Source organism: Indicator indicator, chromosome 19 (genome assembly GCF_027791375.1).
Source record: "Indicator indicator isolate 239-I01 chromosome 19, UM_Iind_1.1, whole genome shotgun sequence".
NCBI classification, from domain to species: domain Eukaryota; kingdom Metazoa; phylum Chordata; class Aves; order Piciformes; family Indicatoridae; genus Indicator; species Indicator indicator.
The window spans coordinates 8,847,466-8,875,154 of NC_072028.1; the positions used below are offsets into that span (position 1 = coordinate 8,847,466).

A 27,689-nucleotide genomic window follows, 5' to 3' on the forward strand; every position below is an offset into this window, starting at 1 on the left:
GAAACCCCTGGAGCACATTCTGGCCCTGGCTGGGGTAGGGAATCTGGGACGAGTGAACCATTGTGACGTGCAGTTTGAGTTTACAGAGTCCAAACAACTTTTGAACCCAAGAATGACAATATTGTACACACCAGCCTCAGCAGAACAAGTGCTTGAACAGCAATCCTATTCTTCAAGACCCTCCCATGACCTCCAGAGCAATAACAGCACAGACCATTGCTCAAGTGGGCATATTGAGACTGGTCAGCCCAGAGGCACTCACAGATGGAGTGTCAGGATACCTTCTGGAGATGCTGACTGCCTGGCCCATCAGGCTGAGGTCAGTGGCTCTAACCATTGATCCCAATATTCCTCTTCACTCATGGAACAGTCTCAACTAAATCTTCATAGACAGTCTTTGCCATGGCATGTGCCACTTTTACCACCTTCTTCTCCTTGGCATCCGGGCCCATGTTGCTGCGGGCCAGTTGAATCCAGTACTGCTCCGTCCTGGAGAGGTAGTCTGCATGCTTCTCACCAGGCTGAACAGATGGGTGCTGCTCCTCTCCTGGTACACAAAGAGAGGGAGACAGAAAGAGGGGTCATCAACAGCTAATGAAGGCAATCTGCTCCTCCATGTGTCAAGCCAGGCAAGACTGCTCTTCAGCTTATGTCTTTAAATGGAAGAGGCTAAGAACCTCTCAGCAACCAAGGAAATGTTTCTTCTAGCCTGAGAGCAGCACTTTGCTTCTGCTGGAAAACTCACCTGGATGCCAGTGAGGCCTTCTGGGCTGGCAGTGGAACCAGCCTGTACTAAAACTCACTTGATATTAGTATGAGAACAACATTCATGTTAACTGGTACCTTCCTCATCTTCACTCTCCTCTTCAGAGCTCTCCTCTTCCTCTTCCCCTCCTTCTGCACCTTCGATATCGTCATCTTCTTCATCCGACTCAGACTCTTCCAGCCATTCTTGTGCTTCTTTGATGGGAAAGCAAAGAGAAGTAGTAAGTGACAAGCTTATTCCCACTCCTGCACCCAGAATTGTCATGGAGGACACCAGGGCAAGGTCAGACAGATGTGCTCCTTAAGAGCCCTGCTGTATTCCACCCACTGTGAAATGGCCTGGCTCTGATGGGGAGCAGTGGGTAGAGAGGAAATACAGTCAGGAGAAACTGAACAGCACAGAAGAGCTATGGAGAAGCTGATTAGCACTGATGCTCAACTCTCCTCCCTAGCACTTCACCGTTCCATGACCAGGAGCTCCAGGGCAGGGACATCCTCTTTTAATGTCTCTCTACAATGCCTAAGACATGACTTAGGCACCACTGTACACTGCTCACCACCACCCCTTGAAGAAGCTCCACAGTTGCTTGTTGTTTTTTTTTTTCCCTAGTGTAGTGTTGCAACACTAAAGGCAAGAGGGAGAGAGAGATCTCACTGTCAAAACTTACTTGGGTCCATCTCCACTAGCACCTTCCATTCTTCCATCTTGTGCAGGTCGATACTGTAGAGGTCACTGAGGGTGACCTGGCGATCGCCCACCTCAAACATTCCCCCATAGACATAGAGAACCCCATGCTTCACTGCCAGCATGGCGTTCGAGCGGGGGCACGGCTCCACTTGCTGCCCCAAGGCTCCACCCTCCTCCTCCTCCTCTGATTCGGATCTCTCCTTCTCATCTGCAGGTCCAGAGATCACCTGCTTGATTGTCATGACAGTCCCATCTTCTGCCACCACCTCTTTGACTATCTCCACTGGGCCTTGAGGAGGTGGCTTCTCCATCTCCTCATCTCCAGCACCCTGTGCCTTGGTTTGTCTGCCACGTCTTCGCTGCTTCTTCTCTGATTTTGGTCCCTGTTGACAGGAACAAGGAACAGGAGACTCTGTGAATTGTGTGTACCTACTAGCAGGTACAGCAGTTAATGCAAACACTCTGGATTCTGCTGGGAGGGAAGGGAGAGAATTCAGTTATTTTTCACTACAATTGTAAGCCTCAAGTGAGAGGTGCCACCTCCCACTCAGCAGGAACTTCCACCATAAACCAAGGAGCAATGAAACTACTGGAGAACCCACAGTGTGGAGTTGTTTCCTCTATTAACAGCAGCATGTGCTGAAGAGACAGAAAACAGCTTTTTGGCTCTCCACCTTGCAGGTGCACACAAACACACAGAGCCCACCAGTTTGTGACAGGAGCAAGAGAAAATAACCCACCATTTTGTGGAAACAAACCAGTTGCTGGGTGCTAAATTACAGTGCATTATGAAGAAACACTCCAGGTCTTCAAGGTACTCTAGGAAGGGCTGGAAAACAGTCAACTAGGAAGGCAGAAGCAAACATCTGATTGCACGTTTGCCTGTTATTTGGTGATTGACTTCTTTTGAGAGCAAAGACAGAAACAGTTGGGGTGGAAAGAAGGTCAGCCAGGTCAATTGTACCTCACTTGTCCCTTGAGAGTGGTTCAAACAAAATCAAAGATCTGAGCTGAAAGCCACATTTATGAGGTTCTTACAAGCCAAGGCTAGTATTTCACCTCTTCTAGTAGCTCATCAACACTGGTGAAAATAGGGAGGTTTATTGATCCCAACACAACACAAGAGCTCTTCACAGTAGCTTTTACTGAACTATCTCATGTGAGACTCATACATCTGACCTGAAAGTGGCCTCCAGTAAAACACCATCAGGCTGCTTTGCTTCCTTTTGCATTACACAACAATGGGGCACATGCAGCCTGGTTCTTGGAAGAGGAAGACTGCCTCCTGAACCACTCTCATTTTGTGCCCAACCATCAGGGCTCTCAGGCTTCCTGTCTACCCCAGAAAGGTGACAATCTGCACCTGCACCTGGGAAGCAGGGTGTGGAGAGCACAAGGAGCTATGTGGCAGGGAAGGAGAGTGGCAGCATGAAGTCAGAGAATTCAGCTGATTTGAGAATAAAACCTGCTGGAGATGCACATGCCCAGCTTCAGTTCTACAGCCTCTCCACAGTCAGTGGGTAACAGATCAAAGCAGCAGCCACACTTGGTGGCTCAGCCTTTGGAATAGCCTGGGTTATTAGAAATTAGCCTGCTCTGCACTGCAGGAAAGCTGCATGAGGCTAAAAAAAGGTCCAAAGGACAGGTGTCAAATGATCAAGGAGAATGAACTGAAAAGATCTGTGTTATTTTTAAAATGAGACCTTTAGCTGCCCAGGAAACCAGCGGTTCTTCCCCATGTCATAGAAATAAATATCGTTGAAGAAGTCCCCCTCGATGCTCTCCTCCTCCTCTTCATCATGCACGCCTCCAAACAGAAGGGAGCGGTTGTTGGGACCGACTGCCGCCGAGAAGCCAGACCTGGGAGTGGGCTTCACTCCGGAGGGGTTGAGCCGACTCCATGCCCACTTGTCTGGTAACAGAGAAAAGCAAACATGAGCGTCAGCAAAGGAGAGTTCTGATCATTTTCCTACCTTCCAAGGCCCCTCACTACTCCAGCAGGTAACTCAAGGACCTGTTTTGGACATTCTCAGAACCGCACAGAGTGCCCTCAACGACAGCACAAAGCAGAACCACTTGACTTTCCATATTTCCATCCCTTCTGCCCTCAGAAAGCCATCGTGCCTTCAGCAAGAGCAAAGGTGGATCTTCACATAAGACACAAGTCTTATGAACAGCAGCTGAGGGAACTGGGACCATTTAGTTTGAGAAAGAGGAGGCTGAGGAGAGACCTTATCACCCTTTACAATTACCTGAAAAGTCAATATAGAGATAGATGCTGGTGTCTTCTCACAGCTAATTAGTGATTAGGAAAAAGTTTCTCACTGAAAGAGTGGTCAAGCATTGAACAAGCTGCCCAGGGAGGTGGTTGAGTCACCATCCCTGGAGGTGTGGACAGGTTCTTTAGATGTAGCACTAGGTGATATGGTTTAGTGGTGAACATGGTAGAGGAGGGTTAATGGCTGGATCTGATGATGTCAAGAGTCTTTTCCAACCTGAATGTTTCTATGATTCAGGGGGTGCTTTCTGGGGCAAGGAGATTCTTGAAAGATGTGTATACCTTTACAGGATGATGGAGTCAAACAAGGCCTGACTTTGCGTACCAAGGAGATGCACCTCGGTTATTCGATGAAGCCCATCCTACATCATTTCTCTCCAGAGGACCTTATCTGCTAACTTGCACCACTGCCTTAACCCCAAGAGCAAGAATAGTTCAGTGTATGGAGACCCAACCACACTTGAAGCAGCAGCAGAAGGCTTGTGCTCTAAATCTTCCAATCCCTTCTACTCTGGATTTAGAGCAAATCCTTACAGTGCAGGCTGGGAGAAGCCTGTGCACTAGGCTAGGCACTGGAAGAAGTATGATTTCACCAAGATGAACTATAAATAGGACATAATGTAAGCAGGGTCTGGAAGCCAGACAGTATGTGACCAACCCTCCTCCCCAAATCCCACTTTTAAGGGGGTCAGGTTTCAGGAAATCAATCCCAATTTTAACACTGGGGAAGTTCAGCTCAAAAGAAGATTGTCCCTTGCCATGAGCCAAGGACGAAATACACTTAAGAAAATGATGGATTTCCTATTTCTGGGGACATTCAGAGGTAAAACAACCAGCCAACCAACACCCACTCTTGATAATATCCCTGCACTAGGTAATCTCATGACATCACACCCCAATCTTCTCTTTTAAGAGTCTGTGAGACACCACTTCAAAGAGAGTTTGTCAAAACAGGAAGAATTCTGAAATCCCAACGACTTTCTGTTGTAAACCAGAAGAGCAGCGACCAAAATGTCCCAGAGAAGAGGAATTGTGAAATGGTGTTTTCATTCCCTCCCACATACAAACCAAAAAAAAAAAAATCCCTAAAACATCTTTTCTAGTAATTCTTCTAGAAGCTGTCTGTGCAGGCCAGAGATTCTCACAGTTATGCAAGGAGCCTGGAGTCCATCTCAGACTACAAAAACACAGAGGACATAATTCCTCCAATATCCATCTCCCTGTTTCCTTCACCTGCTCCCTTTCTTTTTCAGCTACAGTTACACAAATACACTTAAGCCACCCCACAGAAGAAGAAATATTTAAATCAACTCCTCTACTGTGTTTAGCCCCAAAGCAAACACTGGGGTGTAGCACTTGTCATTAAGAGAGAAATTTTGTTCTAAGTTTGGGGGGTTTGGGTCTGTTTTTCAAAGGAAGAGAGAGGATTTCCATACAGAGGCCTGCAGCATCACTTCCAGCACAACCCTCCAGCTGCAACAGTAGCTTACCTTCCTCCTTGCCCACACCTTCAGACTTCAGCAGGAACATATCTGTATGCAGAGTGCCTTTGTCAACATCTTTCTTCACTCTCTGCAGAGAAAGGAAAGAGGGGGATGCTCAGTGAAACAGTTTCAGTGCCCCAAAACACAGGGGGTCCAACTTCTTGAGGCCTAGAAATGTTGGTATGTGCCATTCTGAACTCACTTACCAGGCCTGACCACAGCCTGAATCTGTACTCTGGACTGTGACAGGGCAAGGAAAAGCCACACAAGTGGTCATGCTGTGGCTCTGGGGCATCAGGCAGCTTACAACCACAGTGTTCAAACCAGGGCCGCTTCCTGGGATGAGCCACATCCCCGACAACCACGCAGAGCTCTCAAGGCTGCAAATCAAGCAGTGAAAGCTGATTGTTTTGGGGAAGGAAAGCCAAGGGAAGAAGGGAAAACCAAGGGAAGGAAGGAGGGAAAGAAAGAGCAGCACCAAGGAAACAGAAGACCCATGGCCCTGCCTTTTACTCTGCCACAGTATCAGGTGCTCTTGAGGGACCCACTTCCTATCCATGTCCCTGCTTCTCCATCTGTAAAGGAGAGCAGATACCTGCTTCACCAAAGTGACACACAACAACTTTCCACAGGACTAGCAAGGCCCTCTGGGATTCTGCCCTTGAATGCTGAGTTGCTCAAGAGTGTCTGTGCCGCATCATTTGCGTGATCCAAGTTTAAATAGAGACCTATGACGAGCAAGGACTCAAAGTCTGTCTGTCCCACTGCAAGAGCAGCAGAGGTGACAGTTCTCTCTCTGCATCACAGCCCAACTCCATTTTTAGTACTCAGGGCCCCACAGAGCCTTGGGCAATAGTTTATTTTTCTCCTAAACAGAAAAAGAACAGAAGCCCCACTTTCACCCCTACTAAAGGCAACAGCAAGGGCAGGATAAAGCCTCAGTTGAGGCCATTAAACTCATCATATGAAATGCAGTTTTCCCTTGCTCCTGTCCCTGTAAGCCCCTGTGCTCCAGTGCTCATGGCAACATGCAGCATTTGAAAGCAGCACCGTGCACAGCACCACCGGAGTAGGTCTTTTAATAATGTCATTATCCACCCATCCTTCATGCAGAGCTCCTACATCCTTGTAATTCCCTGCCTCCTGGGATAGCTAGGAAACTGCTTCCAGCAGAAGCTGGGAGGGTTGGGTCCAATCATCAGTAAGAGGAGCAGGGCTTGGGCACATCTGAAAGGACACCAGCATAGTGCTGTCCCGCTCTTGCTGCACATCTGTCTCCAACCCTGTGCCTTGCACTTGACAGGTTTTCTTGCTGCAGGGTGTGTTGTGCCATTACTGCATCGCAGTAACAGGTTTGAAGGACCAGTATTCCATTCTCAGAGAGGTAGAAGAAAGCATGCTTGAGGCACTGCACACCACTGTAACTTGGACAATGCTGAGAAGCCCCAGGGAAGGCTGATAATAAAGTGCTAGAGGAAACAGAAATCTGCTCACAGTGTAGCAAAAAGGCAGCAAAAAGGATCGAGGTCTATCTGTAGGGCTGTCTTAGAAAAACTGTTCATTTGGGGATGTGGCTCAGGTGTTTTCTTGTTCTCCACATGCACCTAAGCTTGTCCATTAGCCAACTGAAACACACACTCTTCAAGACAGGATGTCTACACTGGGGAGAACCAGTTCTGGGCAACCACTTCAGAGAAGTCAATCGCACTATTCAACCTGCTGTCCTCAAGCAACAGAACGTGAGGCACACAAGGGACAGCAATCCTGTAGGAACAAGCATCAGTGACAGCTCTGTTTTCTCAAGAAGAGGTTATACAGTGAGGACTCCTTCAGCCCCTGCCAGTTCCCCAGCAACTGGGAAACAAACAAATTTTCGTATTGATGAGTGGTTATGAGCATAACTAGAGGAGATGTGGTGCTGGAGATGTGGTTGGAGGGGCTGGCAGTGGGCAGCACTTTGAACAGACCCTTGAGACAGAGCTGTCAGGGCAGGAAGGGAAAAAAATGCCTTCTAGGAAAGGTGCTGTCAAGTATTGAGTACACCAGTTCATAGCCTGGTGGTGCCTTTATTGTGGCATCTAGAGCAGCAGCTCTCAAGTTCAAAGAGCTGTGAGTCACTGTGCCGAGGCAAGTGCCATCCTCTGCCAATGTCACATGTCGCTGTCACACAGGTCCAGAGCAGCAGAAGTCACCAATGCGTTGCAGGCTGTGGGCAGTTGAGATACAACAGCCTTTTTTGGTCTATCACCTTAACACTGCATGCTTCTAAGCCTCACCTGAGCAAAGAGCTGTCATGGATGGGCAGAGGAAAGTGAGGGAAAGGAAAAGGAGGAGAGGGAGGGGAGGGAAAGGAAAAGGAGGAGAGGGAGGGGAGGGAAAGGAAAAGGAGGAGAGGGAGGGGAGGGAAAGGAAAAGGAGGAGAGGGAGGGGAGGGAAAGGAGAAGGAAAAGGAGGAGAGGGAGGGGAGGGAAAGGAAAAGGAGGAGAGGGAGGGGAGGGAAAGGAAAAGGAGGAGAGGGAGGGGAGGGAAAGGAAAAGGAGGAGAGGGAGGGGAGGGAAGGAGCCTTCACACCTTATAGCACTGAAGTGCACCCCAGTGTCTGCCAAATGCCTGTGTGCTGACAGAAATTGTGGTTATTTCCTTCTCAGTCCCAGGCAGGCTGCACTTTGTCAGAGCACACATTCACATGTGCGGGGGACACACAGGCTGAAGCAGGAACACAGTGAGATGTGCACTGTCTGCATGCAAGGAGGGGGAACAGCAAACCCTGGAACTGCAGCTGGCTTTGCCACCACCCAAGCAGTGTACAGTAAGTGCATTATTTGTCTCCTGAAAGCCACACGGCTCCCTGTAGTAAACAGGCCGCGTATGCACCGTGACAAAGCTTCTTGGGCTGAGAAAACCCCAATGAGGCAGAGTGGGAGTTAGTTATTTGTTGTCAAAGAGATGCCTGTTTTCCCCAACTCACACTGGCTTAAAAGCAGGCACTTCACCAGCCAGCAGTACACTGTTACTGGAGAGATCAATCCCCTCACACTCAGAGCACCTGCTTGTCCTGAGCAAATCAGTCTGTCCATCACAAGAGGCTCCTGTTGCCCTCCACTGTCCTTCTTGCCTTGAAGTCCCAGGTGTTTGCTTTCGAGCACAAAACTGGCTTGGAAATCCACAGCCTAATGTTTGCACATGCAGGTACACCAGAAAATTACAAGGGCTTTCAGGCACTAGTGAAAAAAAGCCAAACACCCCAGCTCCACTGACAGAGAGCAAGGTGCCAGTTTATCTCCCTTCCAAAGGAAACTGAGGAATGGAGAGCTGCTCTTGAGAAGGGGAATCAGGATTCCCCATGCCTAATTCTAAACATAGAATCATAGAAGGCTGGAAGGAACTGACGGTGGCAAAATACAACAATCAGCAGAAGGCCTTAGCAGACACAAATACAGAGGCAACCAGTCCCACCAGACCTTGCAAATCAAGAAAACACTTCAGCCGCCGCACAATCAATTTCCCAGCAGAATCCAGTTCAGCCTTGCAAAGTTTTTCACTTAAAAAAAAAAAAAAAAAGCCAAAAGAACACCACGTGCCAGTCTTTGGTACCCAAAAGCCCTGCACATGTGTAAGGCCAGCCCTCCCGTGGCTTGTAGGCTGCTTGCACCTGCAAGGTAGAGCAGCCTTAACCTCCAACACCTCCTGGCTTCGCTTCAGAGCCAGTCAGGCACAGAGCACTCAGGTTGCCTAGCAATAGGGAGGGCTCCTTGCATTGCACAACCCATAAATTCAGCTTGATGCAGCAAGACCCATCCTCAGCACGAGAAACAGGTGAGGACATCTTTAAGATCAGCAGAAGAGCAAGTCTGAGCTCTTTGAGGGATTGAGAGGTACATTTTAGGCAGAGCTGACACCATCCACAACATCCCCTTCTGCAAGGGCTTGCAGAAGTTGCCTTCATCGTTTTGAGGCTGATAATGAAAGAGACAAACATGGGGACACCACTGTGCTAAGAATTGTGCATTTTAGAATATCAGCCACACTCTTTTATCAATTTGTACACTGACATCTCAAGTTAGTTGCACTCAGGGTTGTAAAGCTCCTTTCTCACCATTTGCATCTCCATCCTGGTTGTTCACCACTCGGCCAGCAAAATCTAGTGGCTGGCACAGGCAAAGGCATGTCTGGGTAGCAAGGATCTTGTCTTGGCTCTGTATGCAAGTACTGGAGTGCCTCAGACAAGTCACCTGAGATTTTCTGCCTCTGCTGCCCCAGCCATGAACAATGTTTTCCCATTCAGGTCATGTGAAGGGAATTGAGCGACACAGCCTGGACTGACATGACTGAAAACTGACCCTCCAGGCTCAGCTCTGCATCCAAGTGCAGCAAATCAAAGCAGGGACAAATCTCTGCTTCTGCCTTCCCAGCTCACAACATCTGCTGACCAGACTGAGGACAGGGAGATTGATCATTAGGGCAACAGCCCCAGCTGCAAGCTGAGGGTGTTCCTCAGGCTTTATAGAGCCCCAGCAACCAGCTGGGTACAAAAGATGCCTACAATTCCACCCATAACCAAGAACCTTGGGGGCCTACATCTCTTTTTGCCCTAGGCAACGTACATTATACCAGACCACACAGCTATTTTGGTACAGTACTTCAAAGCAGATTTACAAGGGCTCAGGGGACCACAGGATAGAATGTATCCCAACTGCCCGCCTCAGGAAAGCAGCCCTGCCACATCACAGCTCTCCTCCAGCAATGTGACAGCCACATCATGCTGATGCTAAAATAGAGCAGCTACTTCCATTTCCAGCCCTCTTTCCCCCAAACCAATTCACAACATCTACATGCTTGGGAGCAGCTCTGGCCTTAGGAGGCCTCCACACGAATCTACCCTTTTTTTACAGCACACATGCAACTTAGTCCTGTCTTTTATTAAAAGACAAGTCTCTGTATGACTTGGTGAATGATTGGACACCTGTCATATGTAAAAATGTCTTCTTCCTATGGCCAAAAATATCTTCAGAGCACTCCTGAGTGTAGCACCTGCCTCTCTAATTGGAGACAGGGAATAGGTCGTCTTCTGTGCCTGCCCAGCACCAATTAAGTATGGTTTCCTCCACCATCTACCTCTTCTTTCTCTCAAGTATCCCACCCAATGACTCTGAGGAGAGTACACAAGCCAAACACACTCTTCACTTCTAAGTAAACCCAGAGAGACTCAGAATCAGCTACAAGCAACGGTATGAAGAGAATTAAAGGGCCACACATTAATGAAGTTGTGTTTCTTCTAGAGGGGCTAAATCTGGCTGAACTAAAGTTTCAGATGTTTTATATGTTTGTTGCTTTGCACCTCAAGAAAGCTGCAGAAAAAAAATCTGTTCAGTGCTCTGGTCCTGCCTGAAAATTCACTTGTGTGTTCTGTAACACAAGTGAAGTCTCTGTTAATATCAGATCAGAGAGATGCAGACTTAGCTTTCTGTATTATAAAGGAAGCAGTTGTTCTAATCTAAAAACCATTCTCCAAGCTGGAGAGGAACTGGACCCAGCTCTTACCCTTGCTCAGTGCCCTGCATAAAGGCTGAGGGCAGCTTGGCATTCTACTTCACCTTTATTAGCTCAAAACACAGAGCAGTGTGACAGAGCCCACCCTTGTAAAGCGGAATGGAATAGAACCAACTGCAAACATGCATCACCTTCTGTATTTCCAAGGGGGTTCAGTGTGCTCTTGAACACAGCTGCTTTCAGTAGCCATCAGAGATCCACACCGAGCATACCATGTAGGTTCATGCTTCCTTCCCACCCTCAAGAGGGAGGAAACAGGATAGGGAAAGAAAAGAGGACAAAGCCCTTTTGGGTAGAAAATGCCTCTGTATTGTTACTGCTATTTAATCAAATGCACATCTGATGAGCTAGAGCCCTGAGCGCAGGCCGTGAGGAGGCACAAATGCTTCTAAATATATAGCTGGACTATCTTCCCTCTCCTTTCCCTGCTTTTCTTCTTTGTTCATTTATTCACATCAGAAGAACAACGTGTCCTCCTCCCCCAGCGATGCGCTGCTGGAAACGATGCCTCTCCACTGAGACAGCAGCAGCAGGATCCAGCTCTTCTGTCTGCATTCACAACATTAAAAGCTCTTGCAGGAGCCTTTTGCTCAATGAAATATTTACTTCCTCCTGCCCAGCGTGGAGACATGGATACTTGGTCAGTCAGGACGTGTGGTCTAAAGGCCTACCCAGTATAAATTACCATGATTAACAGAGCCAGGAGCAGAGCAGAGGAAGCCTGGTGCTCATCAAAACTCTTCTTGGGCTTATTGAGTTTGCTAACTAGTGCTGGTCCCTTAACCCTTTCACTGATGCAAGGAAATACAATTCTCCTGGCAGCTGCTATCAACCTGCAAGTGCTGGAACAGATGAGTACTACCTGAGAATGCTTTAAGCTGGCAGTAACCACCACTGCTGCTAAAAACGGTCATTTCTCCCAGCTGTTTATCCCTACCTCTGTGACATCACCTCCTTATACTGGGTGAGATTAGCAAGGAAAATGCAAAATTCTTTTTAAGCAAGAGAAAGTCCTCAATCACATGAAGAAAGGCACAATGAGAAGACCATATGGCTCCTGGTTCACGGCAGCCTGAACCATCCCATGTCTGAACAACCCAAGGGCACAAGTGCACCGTCACTCCAAGCTGGCATAACCACAGGCAAACACACACCTTGGCTACCAGTGGTTTTGGACATCTGGCAGCTGCCTGACATGTGGAAACATCATCAGCACAGCAGTGGGCAGTTATGTGATGAGATCACCACATTTTGCACTGGGGACAAGACTTGTGAAAACCAGCAGTGGAAGCAGAATGGAGATCTCAGTTTTGCTCTCCCAAGCTCTAAAGCACACTGGCCTCTCAAAGCAGTCAAAACACAGGTCTCCCTCCACAGCCAACACTGGCCATGACAATTGCAGTGGCCCCAGTTAGGCAACCTGAGTTTGTCACAGTTTAGTTTTCGCTTTACCTCCCTAGCTTTTCCATCAACTATTCAGTTTAGATGCAGGAAACAGTGCACTGGCTTACCACAAAGCCCCTCCTACCTGTTTGGAGTAGCCTCCATAGATGATGATGCTGCCCTCAGGAGTGGTAGACATTTGACATCCCGATCTTGGAGCAGGCCCAATCCCCGAAGGAGCCAGCTTGCTCCAGGTGAAGGAGTCCAGGTTGAAGGCATAGACATCATTGTAATAGATGTAATCTCTAGGGAGAGCAAATTGACACAGCATCTATTTAGGACAGGATAAACTATCACCAGGAACCTCTAAGGATGTGCAACATCCTATTCAACTCTTTACATTTATGGCTTTTCTTCTTCCATAGCAACACAGAGACTTGTTTGGATGAAGGTTACTACTTCAGTGCAACAATTTGCACTTGACAAAGTTCCTTTAAGCAAGACCTCTCTGGGTTCTTTTTCACCCCTGTCATTCCTTACTACAACTGAGGAGGTTTCAACTCTTTCCAGTTAACATGGTCCAAGGTAACTTCAAACAGAACATGAAAGATCAAAACAGATTTATGTCTGTCTAGGAGGGTGGGAAAAATACCTGCTATGCCCTGCTCTCCTTGTACTAGCCAGCTTACACATGGCTAGAGGAAAATGCCTGCACAGGTTAAACTCCCAAGGCCACAGCCAAGTCTGGGGTGGGCTCTGCAACAAACACTGTGCTCCCAGGGACTCCCTGTTTGAGACCATCCACAGCTCAGCTCTCTTCACAGTCCCCATGACAGTGTAGCTGTGACCTCTTGTAGGTTGTAAGAGTCTACTGGAGAAGATGTTTCTAGAAACACAAGGCTCTTGGACAACATTCAGAAGCCAAAGATGATGTGCTGAGCTTGAGCTACAAGGGTAAGTAGCTACTTCAGTGATTAGCTAAGTCTTCAAATGTTTGAGAAACCATTGTACCATTATCTCAAGATCACTTGTCTTACATAAAACTAGTTCAGCAACAGTACTGTTGAGAATAATCCTTCCAGTAAAGCCCAGGTTTCTGTTACTGGTGAAATTGTGCTGTCCTTTTTACAGAGGACTGAATACTATCCTGCAGCAACCCACCTTGCACTCTCATGGAAACCTCCAAAGACTATCAGCTGTCTTTTGCAAGCAACCATTCGATGTCCACTTCGTCCAGAGGGACCTCCTGATGCCCTGAAACACAAAAATTCCACTTGTCAGCAAAATTCCCTTTGCTATTTGCACGTCAGTCCATGTTTGTTGAAGTCATTGGCAGCTGGGCTGGTTGAATTCAGCTTCTGTTCTCCTAGAACTGGAATCATGGGGAACGCTGTTGCCTTAATACACCTGTATGCTTTCCTCCTTTAACTCTTGGTACTTGCAATGCAGGCATTTTGCACTAACACTTTTATTCCTAGTGATAAGGGTCTAGTATCCAAAGCTCCCAAAGCCTTTGAGACTCTTCTGCTATGAGTCAAGAGATAATTTTTCAGCATAGTTTAATGAATAGCAGTTAACAAGAAAGGCACTTCAGACAGAGGTGCTTTCTCCAAGTACCAAGAGCCAGAGCTTGCCTCTGACATCTCTCCTCCAGTGCCTTAGGAAATCACATACCCATGCTGCCTTCACTCATCTACCTACAGTTAGGATACAACATCAAACCACTGAGAAGACTTTGTAAATTGCATTTCCCCCAGCACAGAGGCACTGCAGCAAAACAAATCCTCATTATTATCTTTGCACATTAAAAAGCAGCTACACATCTCTCTTCCGCTCTTTGAACCCTTCCTGACCTTTCAGTTAAATGTGCTACTTCCATTTCCAGGAGCAAGCAACAGCACCCCATCTGTCACATCCAAAAGCTTCATGTGAAGCCAAGCAGCTGGCAATGACGTTCCTGAGAGGGAATGAAGGTACACCTTCCTTCATATTCACCCACAGACTGAGCATCAGATGGGAGAGAACAAAAACAACTTCAAGAACTCTCAAAACAAAGGCAACTTCAGGCCAAAACACTGAGAAAACAGGATTTGCTTTGTGTGTTCTTTGTAACCTACGGATTGATCCATCAGGTTTTCAGTCTCACTGAGGAGCCTCCCAAAGCACACATGGTTGGCAGCACTGAACTCAGCAAGCCTTCTCAAATAGGCAATGTTCACATCTGGGAAGTGGTTGCAGAATGAGGGCCTAAAGAAAGGGAAAGCTGCTCACCTTTGAGAACAACAGCAAAACCTAAACCCAGAGCCCTGCTGCCACACTTGAACTGGCAGCAGGTAGCTGTGAAGTGTGATGATAGATTTCTGTGGAGAGAGAAAATGAGGGTCCTTGTTCCCCATCAAAAATGACAATCTCACACTAGTTATTATGAAAAACTCCAAGCAGAACAGCAGCATTTGGGGAAGACTGAATTAGTATTGATTGTCTCGACTTTTTATTCCCAGAGAGTTGGGTTTTCTAGGCATTTACTGGATTTTTAAGTGTCACCCTGCAGAACAGCATCTCTAGTACTAATTTCAGCAAGATCACTACTTTCTCTTCTCTGACACAGCTCCCACGTTATTATTCCAAAGGAAGTAATTTCTTCTCTTAAATAAAGAGGGAATTAAAAATTATGTTAACAACAAAATCCTGTCCTCAGAGAGCATCTTCTGCCTTCCTTCTCAGACAGGTTGCCTCCAAGTCAGGGATCGATTCTGAACAATAGAAGTTTATTCATTGATGTGTGTTTTTGTAAACAAGTTCCCATGTGTACAATTAAGTCAAAGTCACACACAAAGAACATCCAGTCTGGGGCTTGATCTGAATTCAGAGAAGTCTCACTGGCACCAGCACCATTTGCTTTCAGTCATAAAGCTGTTTCCTCATTTCTTTAGCTTAGCAAAACAAGATGCTGAAACATGGTTCCAATGCACAGCATTGTATCATCTCAACTTTTTAGGCCTTGCTAATGCTACACATCACAGGAAGCAGCTGTAAAGGAAAGGTGACAGCTTTTGATGTAAGGACATACCCTCCTAAACTTGCAGCAACTGCTCTTTAGAATTATTTTTACCTGGAATTATTTGGCCAATTGCCTTCATCCCCAGTCTCCAAACACAACAATGGGAAAAACCAAATGGCATGGTCAGGTAGGAATGGCAATACTTATACCCTCGGTGTCACTCCAGAAGGCAGCTACTGCAAGCTTCATAGCCTCTTTCCCAAATGCAGACTGTGTACTTTTACCTGTGTCGTTGCTCATGGTCCAAAGCAAGCATTTTGGAAATGGTTTCACAGGCTTTATGATTAATACTCTACTTCATGGGGTTGACACCAGGAAGCAGACATGTGGGAGGGAGCTGTAAATCCTCCAGACATTTTTTTAAAAATAGATTAAAAGATGAGTCTGGGTAAGGACTAGCTCTCCACATGAGCAGCATGAGCCTGATCAGAACTGCTCCAGCAGGAATCTGCTTTTGCTTGTGGAGTTACTCTGGGACTTATAGTAACGTAACAGACCTGAAGTCAGCCCCCAGATTCAAAAATTAAAGACAGTGGCTACAGACTGCACAAGTGAGTTACCTCCTCATTCATTCCTTCATCCAGAGGAAGGAATCCCAGGATGAATCTTGGAGCCTTTCCATAACAATAGAAGTGATAGAACATCAAAGTAACATTTAAGGACAAAGCACTTTTATCCTCCAGCATTCATGGCAGGTGAAGTCCAGGTACTTTGTGTCCAGTTTTACATCTCGGGCTCAGGAAGGAGAGCAAGAGGTCTGTTTAGTGGCACACACACAGCTAGTGCACCCACAGGTTTGGATAGTCAGGAAGCACGTAAGCAAACACACAATTGTCACAAGGCACAAAACCCCTCGAATCCCTTGCAAAATCCACCAACAGTTGTACATTTGGACCCTGATCTACCAAACAACAAGCTCACCAGGGTCACTTCTGGGCTGACAGAGGAAGTCCACTCAGTGGCACACCAAAGTACCCTCCTTTAGGCACCAGTGCACCTTTCCACCTTGTGCTGCAGGACCTGATCTTTGCAGTGACAGAGAGCACAGGAGAGAGCAGAGCTGTCAATTAGAAACAAACCTGTGCTGACAGGCGTCCCCCCCGACAGTGACTGCTCCAGTTCTCTCTGTAAACAGAGAGCGTTAAACAGACGCTTGTGAAACCTTCCCCTGCAGTATTTATAGCACCACATCTCAGAGCTGCCATGGGAAGGATCATTAACATTCCAGCATTAAAAGGAGCTACACAGCAAGACAAAGAGCTACATGGAGGAGGGATCTGCCACTTCTTAAGCACAGCCCCAAAGCCTGATGCTCTCCCCGTCTCTCTTTGAGGAGTGCACTGGGCCACAGAGAGCTGAATATAATAATAATTCCTCTCCAGCAAGGAACGAGGCAATTAGGTTAAAAACGTGGCTTAGCTCTAAGGTGGAGTAACAAACAGTTCATGCACTGAGAAAACCTTGTGCATCACACACATGACAAGGTGGTTCCAATAAGTCAAAGTCAGTTGCTGGCAAGTCTTCTAACAGGCTGAGATTTGCTGTGTTTAGACAATTTTTGTGCACGCAAAATGCAAGTAAACATAGCTAAACATTGCTAAATGTAGCAGGTTTGAACTCTGTCAAGCAGACTGGCACCACTGTGCTCTGTGCTGGGAGATAATGGAGACCCACCTCCCCTTTGCAGACACAGCACAAGGATGTTATTCACAGGGATGAGTTGAATTCAAGGTTTTCTTTTCATAAGTGTTTTATAGTCAAGCCTCTTACTGCACCATGATAATCTGTGGCATGAAGTGTGGGCCAGGAAGGACAATACAATGGTCTGAAATCTAAGCTATGAAGTTGGAATAAATTAAATTTCCTAGAACTCCAAGTTCAGAACACAGCAGGGACATCTTAACTATTAAATCCACACAAACTAATACACTTACACCCACCTGAAAAGGGGCACATGGGATTCTTCCTATCTAGAAGAGACAGAAGCTTTCTCTCTTTTGGCCAGACTAAGTTGTTCTATTTATTTGCACTAAAATGATGTCTTCCAAATCCAGCTGAGTTTACTTCCTACCAGTTTGCACCCCCAAATGTCTTATCCCCAGGCACTTGTCCAGGTAACACTGCACACATGGCATTACTGTTCTGCTGGGTGAAGGCTTCTTGTACCCGGGCTGGTGCCTCACCATGACCCAACAAACCTACACAATCTGCCCCTTCCCTTTAGCCTTCCCAGACATGCTTACTCTCTCAGTAGCCCCCGAGCCTACCCCCACTGCCACCAGTCAACCAAGCCAGTTAATGGCAAACCAAAATAAGGTAAGAGCTTGACTTCAGACAGACATGAAGAACATATGTGGAAAAATGAGAGCAGCAATGGGGTTCCATGGGAAAAAAAGCATAATGCTGAAGGAATTGAAATGCAGCAATTGTTATGATCATAATTTTCCAAGAAGTAGGAAAAAAAGTCCCTCATGCAACTCAGCAACCATCTCTGCCCCTTCCTCTTCCCCTTTCCAGGCAGTCTGTAATCAAGATGCCATATGGAAAAAGCACAGAGGCAGCAGAAACTTGATTTTCACACTCAGTCAGGTTAGCATTAAAACAAAGACGTCCCCTCCCAGCCTCCTCCACCAGATGCTTCATTAATGCAGCTCCTGGAGCTCTGCCCAAGGATGAGAAGGAGTTGCACTTTATTTTATTCCAACACTGGGACCAGGGCACAGGCACTTGTGAAATTCCAGCAAGGCTGAAAGACAGACATCCACCCAGACACATCAGGAAGCTCTAACAGAGTGGATCTTGCATGGGGCTGGGAGAGAGAAAGATCATCTCAGGGCACTTCTGCCCATATAATTCATGATGCTCACTTAGAAAATGTCTATCTTGTGTTCTATTAAGAAACAATGAAGCATCAGTGTCTCCAAATGCATCCTCCCACTGTGGCAGGGCAACCTAGGTGACACGTGAAAACCAGTTCCTAGAGATGGAGAGTAGCTCTGGGTGGTTTGAAGAGCGTGGACCTAGAACTTGCTCCTTAGGTGGGACAAGCAACTAATCTTGGCAGTCTGGCTCCCTCCTCACTGATTGTAACAAGCCATCACAACAAAAACTCTTGCCTTGGTTTTAGCTCACTTGGGACCTGGTACTGCTGGGGACATCCTGCAACTCACAGCACATGCAAACTTCATGCTCAGCACTAGGGAAGGAAACACAAAATGTTTTTGGGTTGGAAAGAATCTTAATGATCATCTAGTTCCAAACTCCCTACCATGGGCTATAGCAAGCTGCTCAAGATCCCATCCAACCAGGCTTTGAACGCTTCCAGACCTGGAGCCTCCAGAACTTCTCTGGGCAACCTGTTCCAGTGCCCCATCACCCTCAGGGGAAGAGTTTCTTCCTGCTAATATAAATCCAGCTTCTTCCAGTCTGAAGCCATCACCCCTCATCCTGTCACTCCATGCCTTTGTAGAAAGTCCCTTTCCAGCTCTCCTGTAGGCCCCCTTCAAATACTGGAAGGCTGCAATAAGGTCTCCCCAGAGTCTTCTCCAAGTTGAGTAACTCCAACTCTCTCAGCCCCTTGATCATCTTTGTGGCCTCCTCTGGACAGTTCCACATCCTTGTGTTGAGGGATCCAGAACTGGACACAGTACTCCAGGTGGGATCTCATGAGGGCAGAGGGGAAGAATCCCCTCCCTCAACCTGCTGCCCACGCTGCTTCTGATGCAGCCCCAGAGATGTTTCTTTGCAGTGTAGGTTACACTCAGCATCCCCACTGCTGCTGTCCCATGTGAGAGAAGATGCAGGATGAGCAGAGCTTCACAACCACCTCACTTCCTTCCCCCCAGGCAGGTCAGGTACCACAGCATTTGCTTTGGGAGTGGAAAATCCCAAATCAGCTCTACAGCAACACATCTGCAAACCCACAAGAGGGCAATTTGTGCCATTAGCGGTGGAGCTAAGGAAGCCTCCTTTGGATTCTCCAATGGCTCACAAAACCCAATCTCCCTCCCTCGCTCTCCCTGCAGCTGGGTGTTTACACTGTTTGCTGGGGAGGATTACTTCAACCAGGAGTTTGGTTTAAATGCCAACCCTTTTTCAACTTGTGAGCATCTCCACCTCCCCCCTCTGCTACATGGAAGCAGTTGGGATAAGAGACATTTGAGTTCATCCCCTTTATTTGGCTGAGAGTGAGCAAAGGATTCAGAAGTTATTTTGGGGGAGCTGGGAGGGGTACAGTCACAGTCATTACGTCAGCTTCTGCCTTAACAGCAATAGGCAGATCAGCCTGCACAGTGACAGGTCTTTTGTTCTTAAAGAGCCCTCCATTATTTTGGAGGGTTCCTCAAAGACCAGCAGGGCTCACTACAGTAAACCTGGCCTCCTATAACACAACAAATTACAGCTGTTAGTAAACTAACACCGCCAGGTCTGGAGCCAAGAACCATACTGGTGGGCAGGAAACATTCACTTATGAATCAGTTTTCCCTCAGCCTCCCAGAGCCACTCAAAAGGACAATTTCTGGATTCTCACAGAGCTGCCAGGATCCTGTGCTGTGAAGCATACTTTCAGTCCAGCCAGTTTTAGAATCCTTGGGGGTTTTGAACATTGGCTCCATATTTCCACCTGCACGTTACACGAGTAAGAGTTCAAACCTGCTGCTTTCCCGAGTGCCAGCCCAAGGGTCAGTAGTACTGGAGTTCCAGCCCACCCAAAGCTGTGCTCTGACTAATCCCACAGCAAGACAATTCCAAAGTCCAAGAGAAAGTTTATGTCAAAGCCAGACCCAAAGCCACACCTCCTGCCTCTCAATCCACTGGGTGACACACCAGACCTTCTCTCATGCAAATATAACCACGAGCAGCAAAAAAAAAAACAAGCCAAAGGTTAAGGAAACATTAGGAGAGGACTTCAGGCCAGACCCAGAGAATGTATTTTGACACCTTAATCCACGTCAAAAACTCCCAGGGCTTTTGGCATTGATTTACTTTGACAGGTCTGAATTACTGGCTTCTTGAGGCAGCAGACGCCAGTTATCAGGAGTGAAGCTGGCTCTGTGGGTAGACACAAGATGTCTTCTCAAGCAATGGTACAATTCGGAGATCCTCATATTAGCCTTGCCCAGCCCAACCTGGAGCAGTCCAGCCCTCTATACTCAGGGGACAGATGAGCAGACAGCTGGGAAATCACAGCATTATACCAGGAATCAAATTCAGACCATGCTGGCAAAGTTCCTTGTGAGGTCAACACCACTGACTTCAGAACACATCACCCAATTATAGAATCCCAGGTGAGAAGGGACCTCAAGGATCATCTGGTCTAAACTTTCTTGGCAAAGGCACAGCCTAGACAAGATAGTCCATCACTTACTTGATCTGCTCCCAGGTCTTGGTAGCCAAATGCAGGACCCAGAGATCCTTGTAGTGATAGAACTGTTCCCCACTGGGAGATGCAAACTCCCCGCCAAACACCCAGAGCTGCCCACCACCTGTGGGCACCACTGCTGCCTGCAGGAAAAGAAGGAAGAGCTGGATCAGGTGAGAGTTCAGGAACTAGAGAGGAGAACTTTCAGTCGGATGTGGCAGCCTCCTCCAAATGCCAGAGAACAGACAAGTGACAACAGCAGCTCTCTGGGAATGAAGGAAGGGGAACTTTAAATCAGGCTACTCATGGTTTAGCAGACCTTCCCTACAGCAAGGGGAAGCTGGCCAAGGATTTGGGCTCCCCCACCTCCTGGCAGCTTGAGTTCCAGTTCTACAAATTCAAAGCTCCTGTAAAAACATCTTCGGGATTTAGCTTAACAATTGTTCAAATCTCTCTGTTCACAAAGACCTAAGGCTCAGCAACATTTCACTCACATTTTAGTCACATAAAAAGCATCCTGCAGAAGACAAACTGGGAAGCCATGGGAGGAACAGAGACACTTCCTGCCCCCAAAATATACCTAACAGGCAGGCAGAGTAACATAGGGAAAAGTCTTTTAGAAGAGGCCATTAACAGCACACAACTGCCCTTGGAAGTTTTTATTGATTATAAACAATAAACAGTAGAGAAGCCAAGCTGCAGCACAAGTCCAAACCTTACACTCTGAGACCCCAAAAGCATTACTGCTCCCTCTGAAAACAAACAAAACCAAAACAAACAAAACCAAAAAACCCAACCACAAAAACTCCAACCATGAAGGAAATGTGCAGTACTTGGAAAAGAGGAGACTGTTACTGCTTTGATTACAGCAAAAAGCAGAGGAGAGTATCAAAGGGGTTTGTTTGGATTTTTTTTGTACACAGAGCAGCACCAAAACACTGCAAGCTGACACTTAAAAGCAAAGAGAGCAAGACTCTACCTCATTAAAATTATCTGCCTAAGAACTCAAGAAGAAACCCCAAAAGGAAACTATGTGACTATGTAAATTTCTTCCTTGACTGGGACTTCCTGGGACATTCATGCTATAAACAAATTCTTCCATGTATCTTTTTTCCAGGGTACCCATCACAGATCAACACTGGGACAATGACCTCCTCCTTCAGAAGGGCTTCATTACCTGCCTATCCTTCCCAGCAAAGATGATTTTTTTAGTATCAGACATCTGACCATGCCCTGACATCAACATGCAACAATTAAACACGAGGCAATATGGGGTGTGTCTGCAAGCAGGACTTGTGGGAGCATGAAACTACCTAAACAAAGAGGACACATGCCTGATTTTCATGGGTATCTACTGCTTAAAAACTTAAGGAGAAGGTAGACACAACAGCCTGCTCATACTTGTGTATGACCTTTTGAAGAGCTGCCTTGAAATTCACTCTACAGCCAAACCTTTTCCTTAACTGACAACACCCATCCATGGTTATTCTCACCTCAGCTCTGTTTGAACTGATGTAATGAAGCCAGGGTAGGTCAGAGGATCATGTGCCAGAGACCAGAGATGACAAATAAGACTGAAAATGTGCACATACAAAGCCACAGACATGCTTCTATTCACCTCTGAGCTAATGCAAAAAATGAATTTAAAATAAAGTCACAAGGAATACACCAAACTGGTGAACTAATGAGGCTGAACTGTTTCCTGTGTGAGTGTAATTATCAGACAGAAAATGCTGTTGAAGCAGGACTCCTCAGGCAGGATTCTCATTTTGTCTCTGTTGTGATCCAGTGGCAGTTCCCTGAGGCACAGCCTGCCTGCTCAGCTCAGATTCAGCTGCTAGACAGCCACCTGCTGGCTACTAACACCCCAACAAGCACCTCTCAACTCCACACCCACCAAGCAACCTCCTTTTTACCTAAAGCGTTTGAATCTCCTTAGATTTTAGGCTCTGAAATCGAGTTCTATTTTAAGCACCACAAAAATCAAGACAGAACCTTTCAGTTCAAGGAAGAACACACAGCTCAGAGCAAGACTAGCATTCAGGGTGTAACAAAACGAAGGTATATGAACCTAACCAATACCTAAGGGTATTGGATCTTACCAGGAAGCTCTAAAGAGCTTTGGCCATGGGGATGAAAAATAACATTCGCATCCTGTATGGCAGCTTTTGAACTGTACCAGTCACCCAGCCACTTGCTGCAACAGGTAAGATAATCTACCAGGCTGGCGAGGGCCAAAGACCTGCAAAAAACACAAGTCTTTGGTCCAGTTTCTAAAGCGCAGGTGTTCACATCAGAGTAAACAAAACCAAATCCTTCATCATCACAACCAGCCAGTGAGCTTAACAATACAGGCACCAGAGAGGTGAATTCTAAGGGAGTGTCATGATAACCCAGAGAAAATTTAAACACCTTTGTCTGTTGCCTTTGCAGACAACAAAAAACCAGCCCATCTGCCAAGGAAAAAAAGGAAATTGCAAACCAAAGGCAGGACACAGTCAGTGCTAGTGGTCCATCATACAGCTGGGACACTTGGCAAAGCCCAACTGCTACCTGTCAACAGGGACATCCTAAAGGAATGGGTGAGGCTTTCACACTGATGGAATGTCAGGATCTGTAATGCCTGTGGGCATTAAGGAAATCATTGTGCACAGCAACTTGGTCATTCAGACCACTTAGGTCAAGTTCAAAGCTATACCCTGATCAGCATTTTCAAAGTTCAGTGCCATCCTAGGATTAGGGATGTCTGAGCTGGTCCCCACAAACTGCAGCAAAGAGAGTTCTTCAGAAAGAGGGTCTCCCTCATAAGTCCTGTTTGAGTTCTGCTGACCCAACAGATACAACCTCAAATCTTCATTCCACACTGAACATTTCCAGAGGACAACCTGTGATAAGACACCACAAGCACCTTGGAGTGGCTTGTACAGGTCCCCTCAGCAGATGAGGTGAAGTGACACCACTGGCAGCTCGTTACAAGGTGAACGCACAGAAGCCAAAAACCCACAGGGGTGAAAAAAAAAAAGCGCAGATCAACTCCCATCCACCTTCAGCCCAGTGTCAGAACCACTCCAGCTGCTGCTCTGGCAGCCAGAACTGTACCTGGTGAGCACATCGCCTTGGAGGTGGGTTGGGGATCTCGACTTTAGCCCAGCTGCTCTTCCGGATGTTGTAAACATAGAGGTCATTATACAGGTACGTCTGTTAGAGAGGAAGAGAAAACCACATCACCACAGCCCTGCTTTGGATGGGGTCAGTTTGTCCAAGCACAGGAACCCCTGAGGGTTAGCTGTGAGTCTGGGATAGGAGAACAGCAATAGCTTCGCAAAGCACCAGCTCATCTGCCTCATCAGGCAGGGTAGGAGGACAACAACGTCCTCCATTAGACTGGGAGTCATCAACTTTTGCAGTGATCCACTGGACTGGACTGTTCTTTCCCAAACCCTTGGTTAAGACTTTGATAGCTTGAGGCATGAGGACTTAAGTAGTTGGAGCTTAACACAAATATGCAGGTTAAAGTTGCCCAAACTGCTGCTCACCTCCAGAGACAGGAACAGCTTGAGGTAGTGAAGCAGGCAGAATTAGCTTAGCACATCACATTGGGTGATCCTAAGACAGCCAAGTATCATTGGCAGACTCAAGTTTTCAAGCTACAGTACGTACAACTTCTTAAGAGTTATTAAGACCAGTTTGTTTCCAGAAGCACAATGAACACTTGCAGAAATTCAGTAAGTTACAAACATTTGCTACTGTACCCATCTCCAAGGCAGGCAGAGCCTTGCCAGCAGCAAAACTGCACAAGTATCTTGTTTTGAAAGATGGAACATAGGAGATTCTTCAATAGGTATCAAAAAATGAAGGGCAGATATGGGTACAAGTGAGTCTGGAGAAATCATGAAGCCCTGAAATATTGATGCTGAGACAATCACTCTGACTCCTTAATGAGTTCTAACATATCTCCTTCCTGCCAACTGTTCAGGCATGAGACAGTATCATGGCAGAATTAAAAGGCTATTTTGCTCTCATTCAGGGACAAATACATATTTTATGACTTCTGCCTTGAATTTCACTTCAAATGAGACTCATGCAAATTACAGCAAAAGGGAGAGAGTAAAAGAAAGAACAAAAAAAAAAGGAAGTATACATTACTTTTTGGCCATTGAAATATTCACCTCCAAAAAGGATCAATTCATCTTTCTCAGGGTGAGCAGAGAGGGAGCCATTCAGCCTGTAAAACAAAGAGGGATGGCCAAAAAAAAGCAGATGTGCAAAAGTCGTCTAAAACTCAGAAGCTTGCAGCCTTTAACTCACATTAGCACCTCTGCCCTCTAGCCACAAAGGTCTCTCCATCATCTGCCAAATTGCAAGGCTGTGATATTCCCCCCAGGGCTAAAAACTTCTCAAAGAAATTAACTTCTCGAAAACTTCTGGCAAGATTAATTTGGCAGTGTCTGAAATCCTCTCCTATTTCAGGAGCACACGTTCCACCCTCATTAAACATGCCTTCTGACGTGAGCTCTTGAATTTTAATGCTGGTGTGTCAGGAACAAGAATTAGTTTTATGAGGGCACCTAATGATGGGCAGAACTGTCTCACATCAACTTATCTGCGTCATTATTCTGCAGTCACCACCATGCAGAGACAGATCTCTGACACTCCCAAGGAGGAACTAAGTGACCACTCTAACAACTGTGTGAAATTAACAGTAGGGTACTGACCAGAGACAAAAGCAGGTATTACAGAGAAAGGGATTTATTTAACAAGCCACAGTAAAAAGAAATACAGAACCTAGGAGTATGTGGACCTAAAGCTATGCTTGATAAAGTGTCTTATATCTCATTGCACATCCTTCTGCCTCTTCAATCCTTTCAGCTTTCTAGTCTGAATCAAAAACTTCCTCTTCAACTTCTATTTTTCCTCAAAGCCCTATAGTCTAAAGCTGTTTTGCCTCCCTTATGCTGATGGGATGATTAAAAAAGTGGATTTTAAGGCCAGAAAAAGCTTTTAGCTCCCTTTTTAACCAAAGAGACAATATACTAGATGTTTTGTAACTTCAGATATCCCCTATGGCAGACATTATGTTTTGCATTCTCAGGAAGTAACTTTAAATAAATAAACTTCATCATAAGCATCATCAGCCACTGTTTAATTGATTACCAAAGCCTCAATCTCTTACCTGGGTGAGGGGGGTGGGCAGGATGACTCAATTACTTGGGTCTTTTTAGCATCTAAACTCTGGAATTCTGCTATCAAGGCTTCAAGATCTTCCTGAAATTAAAAAGCCAGACATGAGTTCCTTAACATTCACAAAACAACCTGCACACCACATGAAACCAGCAGCCACTCTCACGATTTCCCTCTTTGTTTAACAAGTTGTCTGATTAGCATCCCTTTACTCAGTTACGAGAAATGGATGTTGAGTACTCACACATAAACCCCAAAGATTAGTCTCCCCTAAAACACTGGGTTGCTCAGAAGTGTCCTAAAAAGATGGTATGTAAAGTGCATTTAGTGCACACCTGTTACTCCTGCAGCAGAATCACTGCACAAATCAGCAAGTAAATGCAAATCATTTAAATCCTAACAGAACTGCGAGCAACTACATGCTACAGCCCAGCTGGTCCTCTTGTCTGCAAGGGAAAAATGACTAAATGGAACTGGAAACTCTCTTCTATTCAGCTGAAAAGAAAGCTGAACATAATTTTTATTCCCTTTCAACTTCTGTCAAATAAAAATTGCCTGCCTCCAAAAGCAAAGATACACCAATTTGCAAGGGCAGAAGCAAGGATTTTCTGATCCACCGTCTCTCTTACAACTCCCACTACTCACCACCTCCCTTCAGTTAACCTCTCTGAAGGTGTGGTCAAAGCAGAGATTTCCAAAATCTGGGGTTTTGTCTCTGCAGCACGGCATCAGCTCCACCAACTCTCCCTGCAGCTATACTCTGGCACTTCCTATGTCTGAAGTTTTGCATTATGCTGGTAACATCACATTTTGACCATTTAAAAGTAGGTGGTTTGAGGTCTAAATACAAACACTCACTCTAGCAATGAGGGAAACAAACCTTTGTTTGATGTGCAGCAGAAAAGGAGGGGAGAGATGGAAGGTAAGAAGGACCCTTACACTGCACTGATCATCCTTTATCTTGTCGTCCTTTTACACCTGCTGTCACATGCTGCATCCAGCTGTTAGCCATATGGCAAATCTTCCTGGTTGCAGTTTTCTCTTCACCCCTTACCCTCTTTTCCGAGTGCCCTCGCGCACACACAGGCGCTAATGACTCCGCAGCCACACGCTGACCCGCAGCCGTGACCACAGGCACCGCTTTTCCACTAGGATTCCCTAAACTAACCCTGAAAGTTTCATGAGATATGCGCTGACCTCAAAATCTCTGTGCCTGCACGCCTTGTACCCAGCCGATGACCTGCGAGTCCCTAAATCACTTTACTAAGTTACAGCTGCTTGCATCTGCGTAAATTCTCTTTAGTTTCTACTGGAAATACCTCTGCCTCCAACCCATTCCGCCAGCCTCCCCACGCCTCTTTCTCTACCACCGGCTTCCCCTTCGGATTCCGTTTCACAAAACGCCCCGAGACTGACTAAGTTTCATGGGGAGGCCCAAGACCCGCGGGTTGGAGCTACCAGAGCTCCCTGCTCCTACCCCTCACCTCCTCCTTCTTGGCTCTGCGGGACACCTTCTTCTCCATCTTAGCAGCTGTCTTCTCAGCCCCTTTCCCCTTCTTCTCCCGCTTCCCTTTCTTCCCCATGGCTGCTAGGCCGCTCCGGCAGCACCGCGCTCGCCGCCCCGCCCCGGCCGCCCCAAGCGCACCGCAGGGCAGGCAGCGGCGCCGGTTTCGGCCCGGCGCTTCTAGGCCGCGGCCCGCCTCCTGGCTAAGCAGCGCGTCCGCGGGCGCCCTCTGCAGGCGCGGAGGAATCGGCGCGGCCGCTCTGCACTCTCCTCGCCCGTCCTCCCACGGTTTATCCAGCTCCGGGCCGGGGCTGAGGGAATGCTGCAAGCAGGGACGGGACAGGCCTGGCCCGGCCCTGTGACTCCTGCGAGGCCGGGGAGAAGCCCTTAATGTGGCTTCTCACACTGCCTGTCACCCGCCGTCAGAGTCCCC

At 46.9% G+C, this 27,689-nt stretch overlaps 1 protein-coding gene across 1 annotated transcript; it reads right to left on the reverse strand.

The window, feature by feature from the left end:
* Window positions 1–348: 348 nt before the first annotated feature.
* Window positions 349–27,335, reverse strand: KLHDC4 (kelch domain containing 4). Its single transcript, XM_054389755.1, has 12 exons — window positions 27,237–27,335; window positions 25,745–25,836; window positions 24,718–24,796; window positions 23,671–23,769; window positions 20,578–20,714; window positions 13,310–13,402; window positions 12,294–12,453; window positions 5,222–5,303; window positions 3,157–3,365; window positions 1,434–1,836; window positions 844–960; window positions 349–547 (listed from the first exon to the last, which is right to left on the reverse strand). Exons 1-12 carry the CDS (start codon window positions 27,333–27,335, stop codon window positions 360–362), a joined length of 1,758 nt encoding a protein of 585 aa, XP_054245730.1. The 3' UTR covers window positions 349–359.
* Between the last annotated feature and the right edge of the window lie 354 nt (window positions 27,336–27,689).

Coding starts and splice junctions, on each gene's coding strand:
- KLHDC4 (XM_054389755.1), bottom strand. CDS start 27,335: ATGGGGAAGAAAGGGAAGCGGGAGAAGAAGGGGAAAGGGGCTGAGAAG. Junction 1,837..3,156: donor GGTTTCCTGGGCAGCTAAAG/GTCTCATTTTAA, acceptor TCCTGTCAACAG/GGACCAAAATCAGAGAAGAA. Junction 548..843: donor GGAGAGTGAAGATGAGGAAG/GTACCAGTTAAC, acceptor TTTGTGTACCAG/GAGAGGAGCAGCACCCATCT.